Raw genomic sequence first — 19,177 nt, forward strand, 5'->3', positions numbered from 1 at the left:
GAATTGGAGAGTTTTCTCCATGGTTTTCCCTCCAGTCTCCACTGGTCTCCACCTAACTGAAGCTTCTAGCTTCTAGCTTAGCGCGTGCAACAGGGTGGAGTAGAGGGGTCGAGTTGTGGGAGAGAAAGAGATAGAATGGAGGGAGGGAGAGAGAGAGAGAGAGTGAGAGAGGGAGGGTAGGAGGTAAGAGCTGGTTGGTATAGGCTCGTATAGGAGGAGTAAGAATCTCGAGTCGGCAATATGGCCGGCCAGATGTGCAGCAGCAGGGTGTCACGGTGGTGTTAGTGTCGCGCGTTATTTATGTCGAACTATCGCAAATCCTGTCCGAATCTCGCGTGTTTTCATGGAATCAGTGAGATATTGTGTAGAAGCAGGAATACGGCTTGCATGAGTGCATAGCACACGCTTCCTGGACCAGCAAACATGAAGTAAGTACTATTCTACAAGCGTTTCACTCTAGCGATTGGCGAACCGAGAGAACTGTGCGATCACGGCTTCTCTTCTTCTTTTTCTCTTACTCGACCATTGTTTATGCTTCTGCCCACCGGGTACACCTATATACTTATACGTATTACCTATAATGTAAAAGCGTTTATCCTTTTTCATCCCCCTTTACCAACCATTACGGACGCAAGCCTCGTATAATCAACAAGAGTCCTGTCTGCTCTTAAAGCATTTCTATGGCGTAAGGTTTTACGGGGCAGGGCTCGTAACGATTTTTGACACAATATTTTGGGGGTGCACCGAACCGCATAAAGCCACCAGCTGCTTCCTTCAACTCGCCCTATTCCCTATTTATCAATATTCGCGTATTTATTTCTCATCTTATTCTTCGCCTCTTGTATAGCTGTCCGTCTTTCATTCCACTGCTTACGCTATAAAAATCATCTCGCTCTCATCGTATTTCTATGCATTCCCATACTAATATAGGCGATAATTGAAATCTACCAATAAATCTGTTTTATTGATAAGAGTGACTCAATTGAATTTTACCTATACCGTAATAACTACAACAAAAGAATACCTGAAAATGTTCTGCGTAATAACCCATTGAAATTCGCATGAGCAATATTCCACAAATATACGATAAAATCTGAAACTCGTAAGATTCCAAGAAATTGAAATGATTTCACCTGATAAACCTCTTCATGATTAACTGTCGAACGGATGTTATATCTGGGTGACTAATCACAGCGAAGGTGAATTCTTACCAAGTCCAGATTGGCTTCAGGAAATTGGCGATCTTTGAACTTGTCTTATAAAATATATTCCGTTGGGAAAAAGGCGGAGTCGTAGATGGAAATTTGAAAACTGTAATTTCTTCTCAATCGGATAATTAAAAATTCTATTTTCTAAATGTTCAAAGAAAAGTATTAAAAATCATAGCCGAGAAACTTTAATACCGTATCCAGAGTACCATACGAATGAGTATACGAGTGTTTAAACACAGAGATAGTGACTGCCTGCGACTGCCTGTTTGAGAGAATGCTCTTGAGACTTTAAGGACACTGACTGCACCCAGGTCAAAGCTTCTACCATCAATAAAGCTAGAAAATTTTCTACGCAGCACTTTTCTCATTTTTAATTAATTTTCAATACTCGTGCATTATGCAACATCGCTCTTATCACCGGAGTTTATAGAATCAATTGAAATTGTCAATTTAAACCGAATAAATTGATGTACAATGGATCAATTGCTTATATATAGTCTGCAATGTACACACAATTACAGATAGAAAAGAATTTACAATCTGTGCGAGTGTTGTTTGTCAGAGCGCTAAACCCATTCAATAATTTGAAAAGAAAATAAACAAACAAACGAAGAAATGTTTCCATTCTTTTCTTGGAAAAATATAGGATTTACAGACTAATCAGAAAAAAAAATTTTTCTTTCAGCAAGAATATTCGAAGAATATTATCATTTACTTTGAGATGTTTTGGTAAAGCACAGAGTTGGCCTCATTAGGGGAAAAGCAAATGCCTCGCGCATTAGTGCCATTTGGAAATGTGCAGTCTACCGTAATTGATTGTTATTCGTCGGCTAAAATCTGTAAAATTTTTAGCCATTTTACTACGGTAATAAGTATAAATATACTCACACATACAGATATACAAGAGCAACTACGATCAATAAGAGAAATGCGAAGTAAGTTTGAAAGGAACGAGCGGTAAAAGGAGACAATGGAAGGAGTCTCTCTCTCTCTCTCTCTCTCTCTTTGCCAACGACGGCCAATAGTCGAGAAAAAAAGGATTCATCTCACCGAACGTCCAGTACATAGGGAAAATCTCAGTAGTTAAATTTTGAACTTCCCGTTTCAGCCGGAAACGTTATACGTTTGAGATTAGCAAGTATAATGACCCAGTGATGAGTTTTTCAGAGTTGTTGCGCGACTGGCTTATTGATGCGATAACACGCAAGTATAATGTAAGCTTAAGCGTAAGTGGTTGATGTCCCTGTTGAAGGTGAAGAATCACATTAACGTGCTCGTGGTCTTTATTGGAGGTTAGCTTTGACGAAATTGGCTATGAAAGCACGTAAGGCTGAATAAGGTAATGCACGGGCTAGGTCGAAGGGAGCGAAACGCCCGCGCGCGTCGTCGAGGAAGAGAGAAAAAGAGAAAGGTGGCCTGGTGGGGGGATGAAGAAGGAGGAGAGAAGCGGAGAAGAAAGAGAGAGAGAGAGAGAGAGAGATAAAGAAAGAAAACGCGTTGTGTACAGTGTACGCTCGGAGCAAAAGACCGGCCAAGGACCGCTCTCAAGTGTCCGGCTTGACTTACCTATCCAATTAACGGTGGAGCTCAGCTACCATATGCCGCTTAGCCCGATTCTATCGGTTGTCTCAAGGTGAAGCCATACTTCTCTTCAAGGGTATCCGTACCACCCCACCACCACCACACCAACCACCAAATGCGAACCAACAACAACAACAACAATAGCTCACTCACTCTCCACTTTACAATCAATTCAATTGCTATTTCAACTCTTATCGTATACTGAGAAGCAAACCGATCGATTCCCTCTAAACCCTATTAGCATACAACGACATTTATTCCACAATGACAACACGTCACTGTTTCGCCAGAGCTTATCAGACATTCTTTGATAACCAGTTAAAATTAAATACCGCATGCACGTGCTTCTATTCTGTCGTTGATTAAAAGCGTTTTAACGAAGCAACCTTGATGAATTTTACGGAATCTTTGCATATATTTGCTGTGCTATATAGTGATTTTTTGGTAGATAAAGCATAGTCATTATTCCGTGTGTTAGGCAAGTGGTAGAAATTTTGCCATGTTCTTAATTCGATGTATTTGTAATGCTATTCCCGCGGCTACTGAAACTTTCAGAGCATAAAGCATGAAACGCTCGTTGTTATATTTTGCGGAAGTAACTCGATGCGTCTTTGGATCGCGCGCGTTCGACATCGGCTTAGTGCGAGACCAGCGAGACTCTATGCGAACTTTACTACCGTAGAAAATGTTAATGCAGAGGAATAAAGCTCGTGCTGTGCTCTAGGAGCTGTCTCGGCCGATATCAGCGCGAAGAAACGCAAAATTGTACAGCAAGCTGGGTTAAAACTTTCCTTGGGGAAAAATAAGCAGGAACAATTTTATTTCAAAAAACAAGACTTTCTCGCTCGTACAATTTTATTCTTTGCACGAAATATAGAGGTTTGTGGTTAAACACCTGCGAGAAATCGAAGACGACGAGCTAATATCAGGAAAAATTATGCTTACGCTGACGTAATTTACCACAACTAATTTTGTAAGGGGAGATGATCATTCTGACCTAAATTTGTCATCAACTATTTTGTCCCTCTTTCTGCATCAACGAAATCAGAACACTTTGCAGTATCAATACGGTTATCAATGATTAAACTGTATCAGAGCATTTTATAAATTAATTACTCGAGTCACATTACTGCCTAAATGCAAATGTTTATAATTACAGGTTGAATGTTCTTACGTATGCGCTGTTTCTATAGAACGAAATGATTAAAATTTAGATGAAACGCGTAGGTGAAAACTGGAATGATTAATTAGTGAAACTTGGCTCGATTATCTTTAAAGCAGTAGAGAATTATGTAATTGACTTTCTGGTGGAATTAATTCAAGTACCGTCTGGATTATGTCGAAACGGACAGCGTGTTACATTCGGCAAGTGGATGAGTCGTTAAGATTAGAATTGAGAGAGAAATAAGAAAAGAAAGAAAGAGAGAGAGAGAGAGAGAGAGAGAGAGAGAGAGAGAGAGAGAGAGAGTGAGAGTAAAAACGAGAGAAGAGACGTATAGACATTTGTGGACGCCTTCGGTTTGGAGAGATTGTTTCGCTGGTGATCGCGAGCCTCGCATATATGCACTACACTTGGCCAGCAGCATGCACACACGAGAGCTTTGAATTCTCTGTTACATACACAGGGACGGCGGCCGGTGGGTGACCTATATAAGATGCAAACTATAATAGGTAAAATACCTCAGTCAGATATACCCAAGCTTTCAGTCTTTTTCATCGTGAAAATTCGCACACCACCACACGAGCGAATCTCAAGCCATTATCAAAGCTGTTTGAAATATTTTCCATCCTCCCATTGGAGCTACTCTTCTATTCCGTTTTCCCCGAAAAGCACCGTACACTGTAAACAATGGCAGAAAATAATTCTCCGGAGGGTCTCGTGCCATCCCACCACAAACAGACTGTATATATTTACAGTAATGCCTAATACTCGTGTTTACATTCTGAATTTGATTTTTAAACGCTTCGTTGACTTTCCACGAATCATTCTTCGTATTTAGTTGCAAGTGTCGTTTTCGTGAGAATGACGAGTGGCTCGAATTCTCTACATAAGACTATTACACTACTCGTTCTATATATACATATATATATATACAAACACAGAGAATCGCGATTGTGATGGTGTGGAAGAATTGGAGGAAATGGGACGCTGGTGTAAGTTGTTATCAGCGAATAGGACTGGATGCAGCGATGGCGGACGAGGAACTCGAGGAAGTGGCGGTATCTCGCCACATCCTGCTTCGTCCTGCTGGTCCCGTTTCGTAGACTCAAAGTTGCTTTGAATTTCAGCGAGACTGGACGAAGAACGCGCGGGTGTTCTCCTCCGAGTGTTGTATGTGTGTGTGCAGTGAAAGTGAAGCTGCTGCTCCGCGTGGCGCAAACTTCTCTCGCGAATGATCGCTACGGAGGACAAAAGTGCAGAGACGTCGTCGTTGGTATAATAGAGAAAAGCGCGAGCGTGGCCTTGCACGGCTTTGGCCAAACGGATCGAGCACAAGCGCCGTCATTTTCTGTACCGTTCCGGTTTGTATTACAGCGCAGAAACGCTTCCTGCTTCGCGAATTAAAAGGGAGCATTGCCACTATGCTTCTCTCGCTTGACTACCCAACCCTTCGTTAACCGTGTTATGCGCTACCAGATGATGGAATTTCACGCAACCAACAACACAACATACTGCAAATTCCTTTCTGCCGTGTCATTGGTTTCGCTATTCCGGCCGTTTATTATTATTGCGACCAACGAAATATAATTTAGTGCGGTGAAACTATTGTGTTTTACTTGTGTACTGCCTATCCTATTGTGCTGGGCGTGAGTGTGTGTGCGAGAGAGGAGAAATGAGAAAGTTCTGGTAGCGCGGAGTTATTGAATAGTGCTGGAAAAAGGGAGAGACATTGCTACGAGGTAAAACTGTAAGTATTTGATGAGGAAAAAAATGCGGGAACGCGTTGGTGCAGGCGCTGCGGGAGCTAAATCGGATGTTCAACCGCGGGGTTTCAACGGACCGAGTTGCCCGGTTGTTGCTCCCCCGCCACGCACCAATTGCAGCAGCATTCAGCAGGCCAGGCCGAAAACCAACGGCGCCAGGACTCGGCCTCAAACCCTTCACGTTTGCCAGGATGTCGTCGATGTCGTGAGGAACAGTCAGATGTCAAACGAGAAGCAACGAGCCTCCTCCTATCACGATAATCAACAATCCTCCGTGTGGCAAGATTATTGGTCGTGGTAGTGTAAACGTTACACACAGTTATATTTATTCTACCGCTATTATTATTATTATAGAAGAAAGATGTATTCGCAAAGTCGTTGAATTTTTCTTTGCTTTTAACGGGATCCTCTCTTGTTTTATTCGTCCAAATTACGCAACTTTGTGTTAATTATGAATGGTTATTATATTGTAAAAGGAAGAAGTTGCTGACGGGGAAAAACGTGCCTTTCTAATATTTTCCAGGTTTATATTAACTTTCAACGGTGCATTTTCTCTTATTTCTTAACAATTCAACTCCAGTTTGTTCTACAATTATTATTGCAAAAGAAAATAACTGAGAAAAAAGCATTTCTCCAAAATTGTCGATTTTATTTACTTTTTCCTCAATGACTTTTCGCTTTCTTTTTTACAATCCGGGCTAGTCGAGGTAAATCGCGTGAGACCCGAATCGACCGGATGGCAACCGTATGGCATAAAACGCCACGTGCGCAGTTTGCAAGTGTGCAAGGAGAGATCCAGAAACTCCTACAGGATTCAGGATGTATCTCCTAGATAACGGTAGACGATTGGCAAAACCCTGAAAACTCCCACACGATCTTGAAGCGATCGCGAACGTCCCATCGGACGCTAATTTTCTATATACAAATAGCTTTTTTTTCTTACTATTAACAATACAAAAAAAAAAACACACACACACACAAGCAATTTAAATACGACGACGACCAGAGCTCATTATACGTCAACGTGAAAAAATCGCCCTATATCGCTGATTTATCGCTCTCGATTATGTTGATGCTGGCTCTTCCGGGCATTTGCGCTCGTGTGACCGTTCACGCCGGAATAAACCAGTTCCAACTTGGACTGAACTATCGTGCATATCCTTGGCGTACGAAGGAACGGATACGCGTTAGATCTTAGCCGAGATCGCCTCCTTATCTTTTTCTTCTCTCATTTTTAGCTTTCTTCCTCTCCCATACTTACTTCGCAAAAAGATAACGTATTAGCATTGTTCGAAGCTGTTACGTTTATTAACGGCAAAAGGAGGTTAACGATAGAAACACACGACCAACGTATATGCACCATTCGCATTAAGTAAATCATTTTACGCTAGGTAAACCCGCTAAAACTGTAGCGAGCGTAATTACCGATGTTGCATTTAACTCAACGATGAACTCGCTTTATAAATCTGCCGTGCAGCGCAGCGTGTTTACACCACACGCGTAGGACGAGATATCAGGTTGCTCAACTTTAAAGAAGCGTTGGGTGAAAAGAGGAAAAATGATGATACGAGCGGGTGAATGACCCCTCGTTGAAAAATCATTTCAACGAGGTGCTCAGGCCGATGCCAAACGTGTCAAGTTGAAAGCAGTTTTTCTTACTGAACAATCCACGAGGTCCACGTTCGTGCATCGTCGTCTCACGCCAATTCTATCCATCCGCGCTCTTCTCCGAGAGTACATATATATATATATATATAGATATGGTATGTACATAGAGTGGATTGGGATGATTATTTCGTTTAATTTATATATCTCTCTCAGCATCCCGTCCTGTGTTCCGGTTAGCGCGATCGCGGTCACTTGTATCGGAGAATTTCTTTGTTTACATAAAATACTTGAAATTCTCTGTTGTCGAGTGGCGCGCAACAGGATGACAAGTTTACAGCTTCTATTTTTATTTGAACCGTTAACGCGACTTTTGTTTACAAGCTTCGCACGGTTGAATGTTCGTATCTTTTTTCGTCCAAGTGTTTTTTGCGCAGCGTCTAAATATATATAAGACAGTGGTTTGGGAGTTTTTTTGTAGTTTTCATGACGTCATAGTCATAGCGATATAGCGCGATGGAGGCTGTTGGTCTAAGATTGTTTTTTGTTGTTTCTAGCGAAGTGAGCATATCATCCGCCCGCGCGTCGGTCATGATCTACGACGACGTGCACAAGAAATGGGTACCGAGCGGCAGTTCCTCCGGACTATCCAAGGTTCAGCTCTACCATCATCAAGTAAACAATACGTTTCGCGTGGTCGGCAGAAAGCTCCAGGATCACGAAATCGTTATAAACTGTGCGATTCTCAAAGGACTGAAATATAATCAAGCCACTGTTACGTTTCATCAATGGCGAGACAATAAGCAGGTTTACGGTCTCAACTTCTCCACTAAAGACGATGCGGATGCTTTCGCTAGAGCGATGCTCCAGGCCCTTGACGTAAGTCCCTTTTCCACGGTCTCTCTATTTAAAATAACATTTCAAGCTATTTCATTGCGTTTTCAAATACTAGCAAATATTCTTAATTCGCCTTAATCGCTCGCTTTTTTAACTTTGTAGCTTTCGCAATATTGCACAGTTACTTATATACGAGGGTGGTCGTTGAAAGTGGCGTTTTTCAGTTTGACCGAGGCACCCTCCTAATATACTCGAAATAAATAAAAATAGCCTTGAAACCTGAGCGCTGAGAAAATTCTACAAATTACATGCCGAGCCGCTCACTTTTTCCCATTTAAATAGCATAGGATTTTGATAGACTGTGGAAATTCATTTTGAACTTTCCATTACCTTAAAAATTTTGAACCGTATAAAACTATGAAGTATAGTTATTGGCATTTGTAGAAAATTCGTTAAATATTTCAATAAATATCAGTATCTATCTATATACTTAATAGTTTTATACTGTTCAAAATTTTGTAAAGTAACAATTACGGAGAGTCTAAATTAATTTCCACAGTCCGTCAAAATCCTATGTTATTTAAATCGGGAAAAGTGGGCAGCTGGGGTTGTCATTTAGAAATTTTGTCTCAAGGATATTTTTTTTCTTTATTTCTAGTAGATTCAGAAGGTGCTTCGGTGTAAATGAAAAAGCACCATTTTAACGATCACCTTAATATGCATATATATACTATTGCAAAAAGATCTATTAGGTGCCGAATGCTTCAAATTTTCTATTAAGTGGTTAAAAGTGGAATCTATGAAGTTGTCTCTGTAAAAGAAGAGTGACACAAGAGTTTTCACAATCTTTGAAAATGCGTGGTGTTTATTTGGATGTTACTTTTTTCCCATTGGGTAATTTTCTTTTCGATTCGTAGGTACTGAGTAATGGAAGCAATATATCAAGGAGTCTTGGTCCAGCAGCCGCACCAGCAACTCAACAACAGTCGGCTTATCAGCAACAGCCACCGCAACAACAACCACCTACAACGCAATACGACGAGGATATGGGATACAGGTTAGCCAAGTTTACCTTTAAATCGATAATCAGTTAAGCTACATTTCCTCCTGTTCACTTTCTAAAACTTCTCTCTCTCTCTCTCTCTCTCTCTCTTTCTCTCTCGTTCTATCAATTATTGTAGCACGATTAATTTGATGCACAGGTTACAAATAGTCATGTACATAATAATTATACATCAACGTCAACTTGCAGTGGAGCTGTGTAAAATTTAAAACTACAGGTATATCGTTACACGAGCAGAATATTTCATTTAGAAAAGTATCGGAAAGAAAGAAAATAGAAAGAAATTGATCACACGGCAGAAGTTATCAATGTACCAGTTTCCTATATATGTAAATGCAATAACGAAAAGAAAGACGCGTTGGCTATTTAGAGTGAGAAGTGGAAGAAAAAAAAGGAAATTGCGTGTATCGAGAAGCATCTTTCTTTAGAGAGGAATGCAACTGTGACAAGAGAGAGTATCATTGGGTACATTGCACTTAATAATTCTCTGCTCAATATTAGAGGCTGCCTCCTACTTAATTCTTGGTTCTTATCACGAGCTTTGCTTGTTACAATATTTACACAACATATTATCGCATACGTTTCTTGAACTGAGAAATCTTTTCCTTGTTTATTTCATTTCTTCCACGATCCCTTTAATTTTCGACGAGTTTCATAACTCGACCGTCCACTCTCTTACTCCGCGATTCTCTGCGAGCATTTGGTCGACTTTGTTGTGGAGCGTCTGTATACATAGTCAACCTTGAAAAACGACAAAGGATCTCGAGAGGCGTTTTGAGCTCTCGAGATAGAAAAAGCGCATAGATGGAAGATGTAGTAGGCGCTGGTCGACTATGAATACGGACAATAGTCGCAATTGCAAAGTTAGTCACAGTTGCGCGTCTGTCCTGAGTGGTTGCAGTCAAGGTCATAGCGCGCGGAGCTCATTGTCTCTGGGTCATCTTCCTGCCGGGGGTCAGACGGTCCTACCAGTAGGGCCCCTGACTCCAACTCTCGGTCATCATCCATGCGTTAATAACGGCGGCGGCGTCCCCATGGTTTCTCAGGTGCAGACCTCTTCGCGAAACTCGCCAGCCGATGCGCCTATGAGGTGAATTTTCCTCGCTCTTATACCCTCGCAATTCTTCTGCATATCCTTATCGCCGCATAATGCTTCGACGGCGCTCGTCGAAGCCTCTTATCTTCTTTTCCCGAATGCCAATAAGCAATTTTACGTGTGCATATTTTTTTCCATTTTTTTAACCTTATCCACTTTGACAGTGGGTTAGTTTCGCTCGACGCAAATTAGCCTTTCATCTTTCCCTCGTAGAAAATTATTTTGCAAAATTTCACTCAAGACGGAGCTCGACGCGAGCTCCAACTTGGAGCACGGCGCTTTGTAGTGAAGAGGCAAGATGGAAGGAAATAAAAATATTTTCAAGCCGTCCGAAATAAAGTTGGAACCGCGGAGGGAATTCGCGCGCAGGCTATTTACTGTCGCGCATACCTATAACCGAAATAACTCCAAATCACGAAATGTACGGGAAAAATGGCTTTGAACAATCAGGCATTTCATCTAGAATTTATTTGGAATTTACGAGTAATGTTTAAGAGGAAGATTCGTTCAAAAATATTTTGCCAACTGCTCGAACAATATTTGTCAAATTATTGCTAATTAGCTCCTAGCGAGCGCGTAGCTTTTTGCTAGAAGAACCTAAAGTACTGTTTACATTTTGTCATCTGTATTTCTTATTAGTATAGCGTTCGATTTTTTTCTTTCTGTCTCATTAACAATGTCAACCGATAGCATCAAATATGATTTAAGTGATAACAATGCTGTATTGGCATAGATGAGATTATAACAGTATTAGTTTTACAAATTTACTTAGAAATATTCTAATATAATTTGATGATATCTGTAACCACCTTAGCGATAACTGCGAGAAGTCTTCAGGGTGAGTATTTCAAAAATCATTTTCTCAAAAGTAGTTTTTTCATTCACAAACATTGTTTACCTTTTATTTTATTCGCTGTATTATGTTATTTCTTCCGCCAATTGTTTAAACAATATTATATTTCTATGGCTCAGGTTTTGTTGCCTTTTGCATTCTATATCGATAAAATGTAAAAATTGAAAATTGCATGTTGGATTGATGAGTTACTTGGATTGAGTTTATCATATATACATTCATCCGAGCGTTATTATGAATCAATCGCTAAGGTGGTTAACGCAAGCTTTGATGCTATAATTTTTAAGCATCCGATTCTAGGTATCATAAATGACTCGTTTATTCTTATTTTAGTCTAGTTGGCTGAACAAGACTGCTTTGCATATATACATACATTTAAAAATACGTGTTATAAAGCACTGAAATATGTATAGGATAAATCAAGTATTGTCGTTTATGTACAGGACGATGACCAAAGAAGATGTTGCAATTATTCAAGAGCGTAGAATGTCGCAACAAAATCAAGGTATATTCAAGCAAGTTAAATATTCTACAGAACGGAGATATCATCTGGGATGAAAGATTAACGAGTTATTTCATTTTGCAGCAACAAATAGTCCCAATCCTCTCTCTCCGAGTTGCCCTCCTGTTGTCCAGCAGCAGCAGCAACAGCAATCCGGTCATCATCGGACGTCGTCCGCACCACCGGCGCCTCAACCCCAACAGCAGCCGGGAATGGTACCAGCAGCGTTGCAAGGTGTTCCGGCTGCTCCTCAAATGTCGGGCATCGGCGGTCCTCAAATCGCATCTCCACAGCCACCGGCAGCACCTCCCTGTCCACCGGCTATGATGAACTTCAACGCGCCAGTTCCACCTCCGATGATGATGAACCAGTACGCTCAGTCGCCGCCCTGCCAAACTAATATTCCTAACCAATCGCAATCCCAACCGATTTATGGTACCAACCAAGGAAACCAGTACGGAACCGTACCAGGCAATAGTCAATACGCTAGTACCGCCGTCGGACAAAGTACAGGCCAGTACTCTGGTAGCCAAGGCAATATTTATGTTAGTAACGGGCAAGTTCCCAATGTTGCTTCTACCGCTGCTACTGCTTCTGGTTATCCCAATGGTCAATCGGGCCAAGCTGGCCAGTACGCCACGACTGCTGGCCAGAACGTGCAATACGGTGGCGGTGGTAGTCAGTATGGTAGTAATAACTCGATTAGCCAATATGCGACAACCTGCTCGAGCCAGTACGACGCACAACCGGCTCAGTCCCAGTACAACGCGATATCGCAAAATCAGGCACAGGCACAGTACGGTTCCGGCCAGGTACAAAATTCCATGAGTACGGCAAATCCTTACGGTAGTCCATCCGTGAATCAATATGTCGGCGCTAATCACCACGCGGCTAGTCCTAACGCTTATGCTCCCGTTAGCAGCGGGGGCCCGCCACCACCCCCCATGGTCTCCCATCACGCCCCTCAGACTGGCTCATCAGCCCCACCTCCACCTCCACCCCCGCCTGCATTAAATGCCGCCGGCGCAACCAACTCTGCCAACAGCTCCTCTACCGATCCTCCGCCCGATACTAACTCATTAGCGGCGGCTCTTCAGGCAGCGAGACTCAAAAAGAAACAGGTGACTGTTCATCTCCGATTTCACTATTTTTTTTTTTTTGTAATGCTTCTCGCGAGATTTAATTTTATCCGAAATGTATTCTTAATCCTGTTTAATCCGTTGCAGCAACAATCACAGCCAGTTGAGAATAGTGGATCGAGCACCAGCAGTAGCGGAAGTAGTGCCGGCAATTATGGAACATTAGGAAGAGGCGGGGGTGGCGGTATGGCTTCTATGATGGACGAAATGGCTAAAACATTGGCGCGTAGGCGCGCTGCAGTCGAGAAGAAACAGCCTGAACAACCACCGGTTTGTACAAGCCTGATGAAATAATGCCTCGCTAAATTATCGTCGTTCGACGCTTCTTCCAATGACCTCTTGTTAATTTTTAAGGAACCCGAGAGCTCACCGGACAAAAAATCTTGGGACAAGAACAACCCGGCAAACAACAAATTTGCCAATGGCGCGGAATCACCCAAATCTGCTCGAAAACGTTTTGGCTCTGCTTCTGAGGATACGCTGCTTAAAGTTAACGGGGTCAATGATGGAACTCCACTCACTGCTCAAGAAATGGAAGCTTTCAAAGCCGAGATCATTAAGGAAGTTCGTAAAGAATTTCAGAAAATGAAAGTAGAAATTGTTGATGGTGCGTATCTATACATTCTATCTATGTCTTTCGTTTTTCTTTATTTAACGATAATTAAATTAACTTAACTTCTTTTTTTGTCCTACGAAATTAACAGCAGTGAGATCTGAACTCAGTAGAAGGTAAAGAACAAGAAAACGGACCAGAAAATTTGCGTAAGAAAGCAGAAAAATGAAATGAAATAAAAAGAAAAACACAGAGAGAGAGAGAGAGTTTGGACTAAAAAGCTCAGAAGCATCATCGACACCCATAATACAGGTTTTTATTACATACTTGCAAAACTGCAATGTAATTATATCCATGTATATCAGACATTTGTGTGTAAGTACGTTATAATGTAGCTTAGTATTTTAAGTGACCGTACCCCTCCCTGTAACACTTATTGTAGTTATAACAACAATCTTGTACGAATGTTGAATCAATTGTGCCTAATTTAAATGAATTTTACGCACAATTTTTCGATTCCCTACTAATGAGAAAATTAGTAATTTCTTTTAATACTGAGATAAAGCTAGAAGCTAGACGATCAAAGAGGGCTCAATTCTTTTACCCGAACATGTGATATTTTTTACTTCTATATTGTTAATATTGAAGTCGCATTGAAGCAAAATCAATTGGTTCAACATAAATTTTATGCATTTTATACGTTTCATTGTACGTATTCTAGCGAGGTTTACGAATCTAACCTACTAGGCCAAACCGTTATCATAAAGATAATTTCGTAGAATGCAGTTGTACAGAATTCATCAACCAATGTCGTGGCGTTTTCTGTTCATAACATGTAACTCGTTTTATGAAAAGGAAAGCATAAAAGGCCAACGCGCAAACAATATTCGTCTCCGTGTGATACAACACTCGATCCGTAGCATTAAATCTGGATCTGCTGTTTGGGTCGCATGAAGTTTTATTTCGATGCGAAACGCCCAAAAACATTCCAAAATAAGTATTTACGTGATTTCTTGGTAAGAGTTAACTTGGATGAATTGTAAGAAGAAATTTCTCCAAAGAGAATATTCTTCCATTTTTCTTTTATTTTAACGATAACCGCCACGACCTTGGACAATCACATTTTCCGATTAGGAACAGCACATAGGCATATGCACACAGAATAGCGTTAATATACCTAGGGAATATAATTAAGGACTCTTTCGTTAAAAGCAGCAGTGTCGATACGAATGTGACGTTCGCATGCATTTAACGTTTGTACATTACACGTCGTTGATCGATATAGATCTCTCTCGGTATTCAAGATATCGTTCGCGATAATAAACTAAAGTCGTTAAATATAAAAACCAATTCAATACATTATTCGTATTATCGCAGCAATGAACCGACGGAATCCGTTTTTTCAAGGAGATGTATTTCACATTTTTATAACGTTATTTTGTAAAATATTTGTGTCCCATACTGAAACGTATTTCATTCGGGTTGGCCTTCTGGTAGAAACTATTACCGAGATATGCCCGCCAATCTTGTACGTTTGCATATACACAATGTGTATACATAATACATACTTTTACGTGGAAGCATTAAAAGACAGTAAAAGTGCAAATTTGATATACGTATTACAAGTGGCATAGATAATCCGTTTCTACTTTACTTATAAAGTTGCCTTAAAACCCGCCGTATATTGGCATTCTATTATTCGTATGTGCAAACTGTTGCATAGATTTCCTAGGAGCTAGAAGCTTCTCACGTAGTATTTGTATTGATTACATATCGTTTGTATATTTCGTATGGACAAAAAGAAAACATTTTTTTACGGTTTTATAAAGAACGCGTGCAAACGCAATACGTTCATTAATTAAAATTTGTATCGTTATTACGACCCGTATCGTAAATTGAAATCCGGTTTTATTCGGAACCGACGAACATTTCGAATCATTTGCATCGATTTAATAGAATTGGTGTCATCATATGTAACTTATCATTTTAAGAGTAGATGATGAAATTAATGTATTTGCCATTAGAAGCTTTACGACTCGCTATCGGTGAATGCAAATGTTCATCGATGCGCGAGATTGCGTGTTCGTTTTTTCCTGTAATTTTTGAGATCTATCATAATTTTATTAATAACGCTAATTCGAAAAAATAATATCTAGTCTCTTAATGAAATTGCGTAATGTGTTTTAACAATGGTAAAGCTTCTTCTGCAGCAAGTCTTAGGGGTACGCGATATTTGCGTTTTCATTGGAGTGTGTTTTTAAAATTATTTTCGTAAGTGTATGCATCATCATTTACAATAATTTATTATCCGGCCTGAACTCAAATAAAACGCTCGAGATCGCGCGTCATGCAATTACTATGATATGCAGTGATTAGTGTTGCTATATCATTTATTTCCAATTGATTAATTTAGCGTATAAACACTTGCACAAATTCACAAGCATGTACAAACGTTTAATTTTTTTTTTACTATAATAATTCTCTTTTTACTTTCCTCATAAAATTTACACGTTTTAAATGTATTTTATATCTCTTCTTTGTAAATATTAATCCTGTAATATGGATCTTCCACTATAATATATTTATTTTTACTTTCGTGAGCCACATATGACGAAATGCATTTGGACTCTGACAAGAGTCGATTGAAATTAGTGAGACGCAAATCGACGCAAGGGCAAGGTCTTTGAAGTATTTGTAAAGCTTGCTGCTTTTCTTTGCTTCTTCTATTTCTGCAAATAATCATGTAAAACTATCAAGATGGCTAAAAAGAATTATTATTTAGTTTCGCTCGATTGTAGTGTTTGGCCCGTGTACAATCGACGAGCTAAAATTAATTACGTACTAACGTTTCGTCACAGGTTTATTACAGAGTGATATGAAAATCACAATAATAAATACAAAACGTCAAATCGCGCTCAAGTTCTGCAAAGAACAGACGTAGCTATATACATGTACTATAAGTATTATACCGCTTAAAAGTTTATGAACAATATACAACTTCTAATGTTAGGTCCGAAATTTTATGACCGTAATGCGAATAGCAACATCCACTGCAGAATTTCATTTGGCAGCATTTTCCTATTTTACTTTGTCCGAGCGCTCGATAAGAAGAATTAAAAGTCTCATGATCGTGTCTTGTTTTATTTACGTAGAGAATTATTACAATAGCATAAGTATCTTTATAGTAAAATAAACATAATATAAGTCTGAGAAAAAGCATGTGACAATTTATGTTTCCGTGGCATTGATCAATTTTACTTGAATCAAATTTGTATCATTTTTATGCATTGACGAGACATCTATGTTAAGGATCAATAAAAGCTCTTTTATATAAAATCAATTGTAAAGATGTTGTATTGGTATTGAATATGACGACTGAGCATCTCATGAGGATATACCACCGATTTAAAATTTCGGTAAACGAGCCTTTTAAGAGACAACGATTTTCATAGTTTTAGCGAGGCACGATCATCGATTTTTATTCAAGGCTGCATTAGCATATGAAGCCATTAGTGATCAGTAAAGAGAAAGGCTGGCTGTTTGAACGTGTTTCTTTTGCAAGGTGGCAAGATTTCGTACGTTTTTATCCAGCAAAACGAAAAACATCTCACTATACTTGCCATAGTATCAACAGCCGCACGCGCAAAAACAATTTATAGTATTAGACGCATTTATACGATAGAAATATAATTTTAATAAGATAGTCCTAACCAGAGTTGCTAGAAACGCGAACAATCTCTTCTCCCCATCGTTACTTCCAAGCTCCAATCTGCAGAAGGACTGGAAATCATATTGGCGAGAAGAAATTATTGTTATTCTGTCAACTCTGATCCTAATGCGAGTATTAAGAGTGTTTGTTACATACATATACATATATGTAATTAAAATTATTTAAGGATCGCGCGAGATTACATTGCGAACGGAAAGTACACATTGTGTGTGCAATTTTTGTGAATGAGAGAGTGTGTGAAAGAGATAAAAAGGAGGGAGAGAGAGAGAGAGAGAGAGAGAGAGGGGCCGCATGCTTCTGCGAAAAAGAACAAGAAATTATAGTAAGCAAAGCCATTATACGCACTTTATATTGTAATTACTATATTGAAATTCCACCGCCATGGCACACTCACGAGCGGTGACAAGAGTTCCGATAAGTTGTTACAAATTATCAGCATTTGTTTGACGATATTACGCGAGTCGCAGAGACTTGCCACTTTTACAAGTGTACTTAGAATCTATACATCTTTACATATATTAACCGTCAATGATATTTGTTGTAACCATTTTCTCAGCAATACAAATTTCTAGATAACTTGATATAAGGCGAGCATTCAAATAAATAAAATAAAACTGATAAGACTCTTAGCACCGTTTACGTGTGTAGTGCTTAAGAGATTCCGGCTATATTTTATTTTGAAACAAGAAACAACTGGAAATAATGTATATTGGTTGAGGATTTACTTGTTACGCGTGACGCGAAAAGCCATAGAAAGTGCGTTTCCTGTGAAAAAAGAAAAGGTTTTGGAGACACTTCAGAATCTTGTTGCATAATTGTTAATCTTCCAAAAGTAACCATTTCAAACGGCTCTTTCCAGGCAACGCTAATATTATTCGTACAAAAAATTTTTCTTAACGAAAATGCAATTGAGTTGGCTGTATAATTAAGCAAGATAACAGTGCCGGTCACTTCAAAACAGAACAGTAATTACCACTGACAATTTCGAGTTTGCCGCCATTTTAATAAGTATAATATTATTAGTACTGAATACCGCTAAAAAGCAACTGCCGCATATTTATTGCTTGGATTGGACTCGATGAAAACCTGTTATTACAACTTATATATGTATATAAATATTATAAATAGCGTAGCCAAAAGAACTAAGCTATCTTATAGTATCTGTCATTTGAGGAGCTCCAGACCATTGTTAAAATTTTGTATGCCTACTTGTAAAAAGGTCTAAAAGTCATTGAATTATTGAAACAAAGTCCATAATCCATGCGTTGAAAAATATTCAAATACAATTACCTTGTAAACTGGCGAGAAGTGAGCTTTCTAAGGCAGGAAATTCAGAGGATCGATATTTCCACCAACCATATGTGGGATAGTGATGATTATTATTTAAGCAATCGAAAATGCGAGAAAAAATTTGTATGAAATATTTGGCTGTAGTACTGAGACAGCCACAAAAGCGATTAATGAATGAATGAATCTACATCGCTCTTTGAGATCATCCTTGAAAATATTTGTATGTAAATGAATGACAAAATAATAAAGAGTATATGCTGTACACTCGAACGACCATGGTTATTGAATTAAGCTTTTTTCCATTTTAAATATATTCATTCAGTTAAAATCTTCCATTCTCACAGGGTTCCTCTCTAAACATTTTCTTTAACCAATTAAGCGATAATAATTCTCCGGAATAATGTCAATAATTCTATACGGCATTATGTCATACTTGTTGATATAAATAGACATTGCATGATCAAGTATACGCTGATATTATTATTTTCATTTTCATCCGACGAATCCTGAGCGAATCTTATGTATTCAAACGTGCAGTATTGATCAGACAAACAAAGAAAAAATATTGACCTAATTCGCCAAGTCACTCTCATCAGCAAGATCTTAGTGGGGAATTTAAAAAAAACGCGTTTTATCGTTCAGCTATGTAGCATCTCTCGAGATATTTTGTTAACACGCTTACCCTCAAAATTTAATAGTAACATTGGCACAGACGTGTTTATTTATAAGTTGACGGTAGAAGAAATAAAAACTACGTGAAAAAGCGTAAGAAAGAAAAGAGAAATACATTTT

General features: G+C 39.3%; 1 protein-coding gene across 2 annotated transcripts; it reads left to right on the forward strand.

Annotated features, from left to right (window-relative positions):
• The first annotated feature begins 3 nt into the window (after positions 1–3).
• On the forward strand, positions 4–18,656 carry ena (enabled). Of its 2 annotated transcripts, none has more exons than XM_066738934.1 (8): positions 4–428; positions 7,880–8,201; positions 9,077–9,216; positions 11,615–11,676; positions 11,758–12,794; positions 12,900–13,082; positions 13,167–13,419; positions 13,517–18,656. In XM_066738934.1, the coding sequence occupies exons 1-8, from the start codon at positions 424–426 to the stop codon at positions 13,543–13,545; spliced, it is 2,031 nt and encodes a 676-aa protein (XP_066595031.1). In that variant the 5' UTR covers positions 4–423; the 3' UTR covers positions 13,546–18,656. The 2 variants fall into 2 exon arrangements, with proteins under 2 accessions (XP_066595031.1, XP_066595030.1); XM_066738933.1 differs by lacking the exon at positions 4–428 and adding an exon at positions 5,065–6,014.
• The last annotated feature ends 521 nt before the right edge of the window (positions 18,657–19,177 follow it).

Source organism: Prorops nasuta, unplaced genomic scaffold, assembly GCF_024137725.1.
Source record: "Prorops nasuta isolate Cenicafe-Biocafe unplaced genomic scaffold, Cenicafe_Pnas_1.2 PNAS00019, whole genome shotgun sequence".
In the NCBI taxonomy this organism is placed as follows: Eukaryota; Metazoa; Arthropoda; class Insecta; order Hymenoptera; family Bethylidae; genus Prorops; species Prorops nasuta.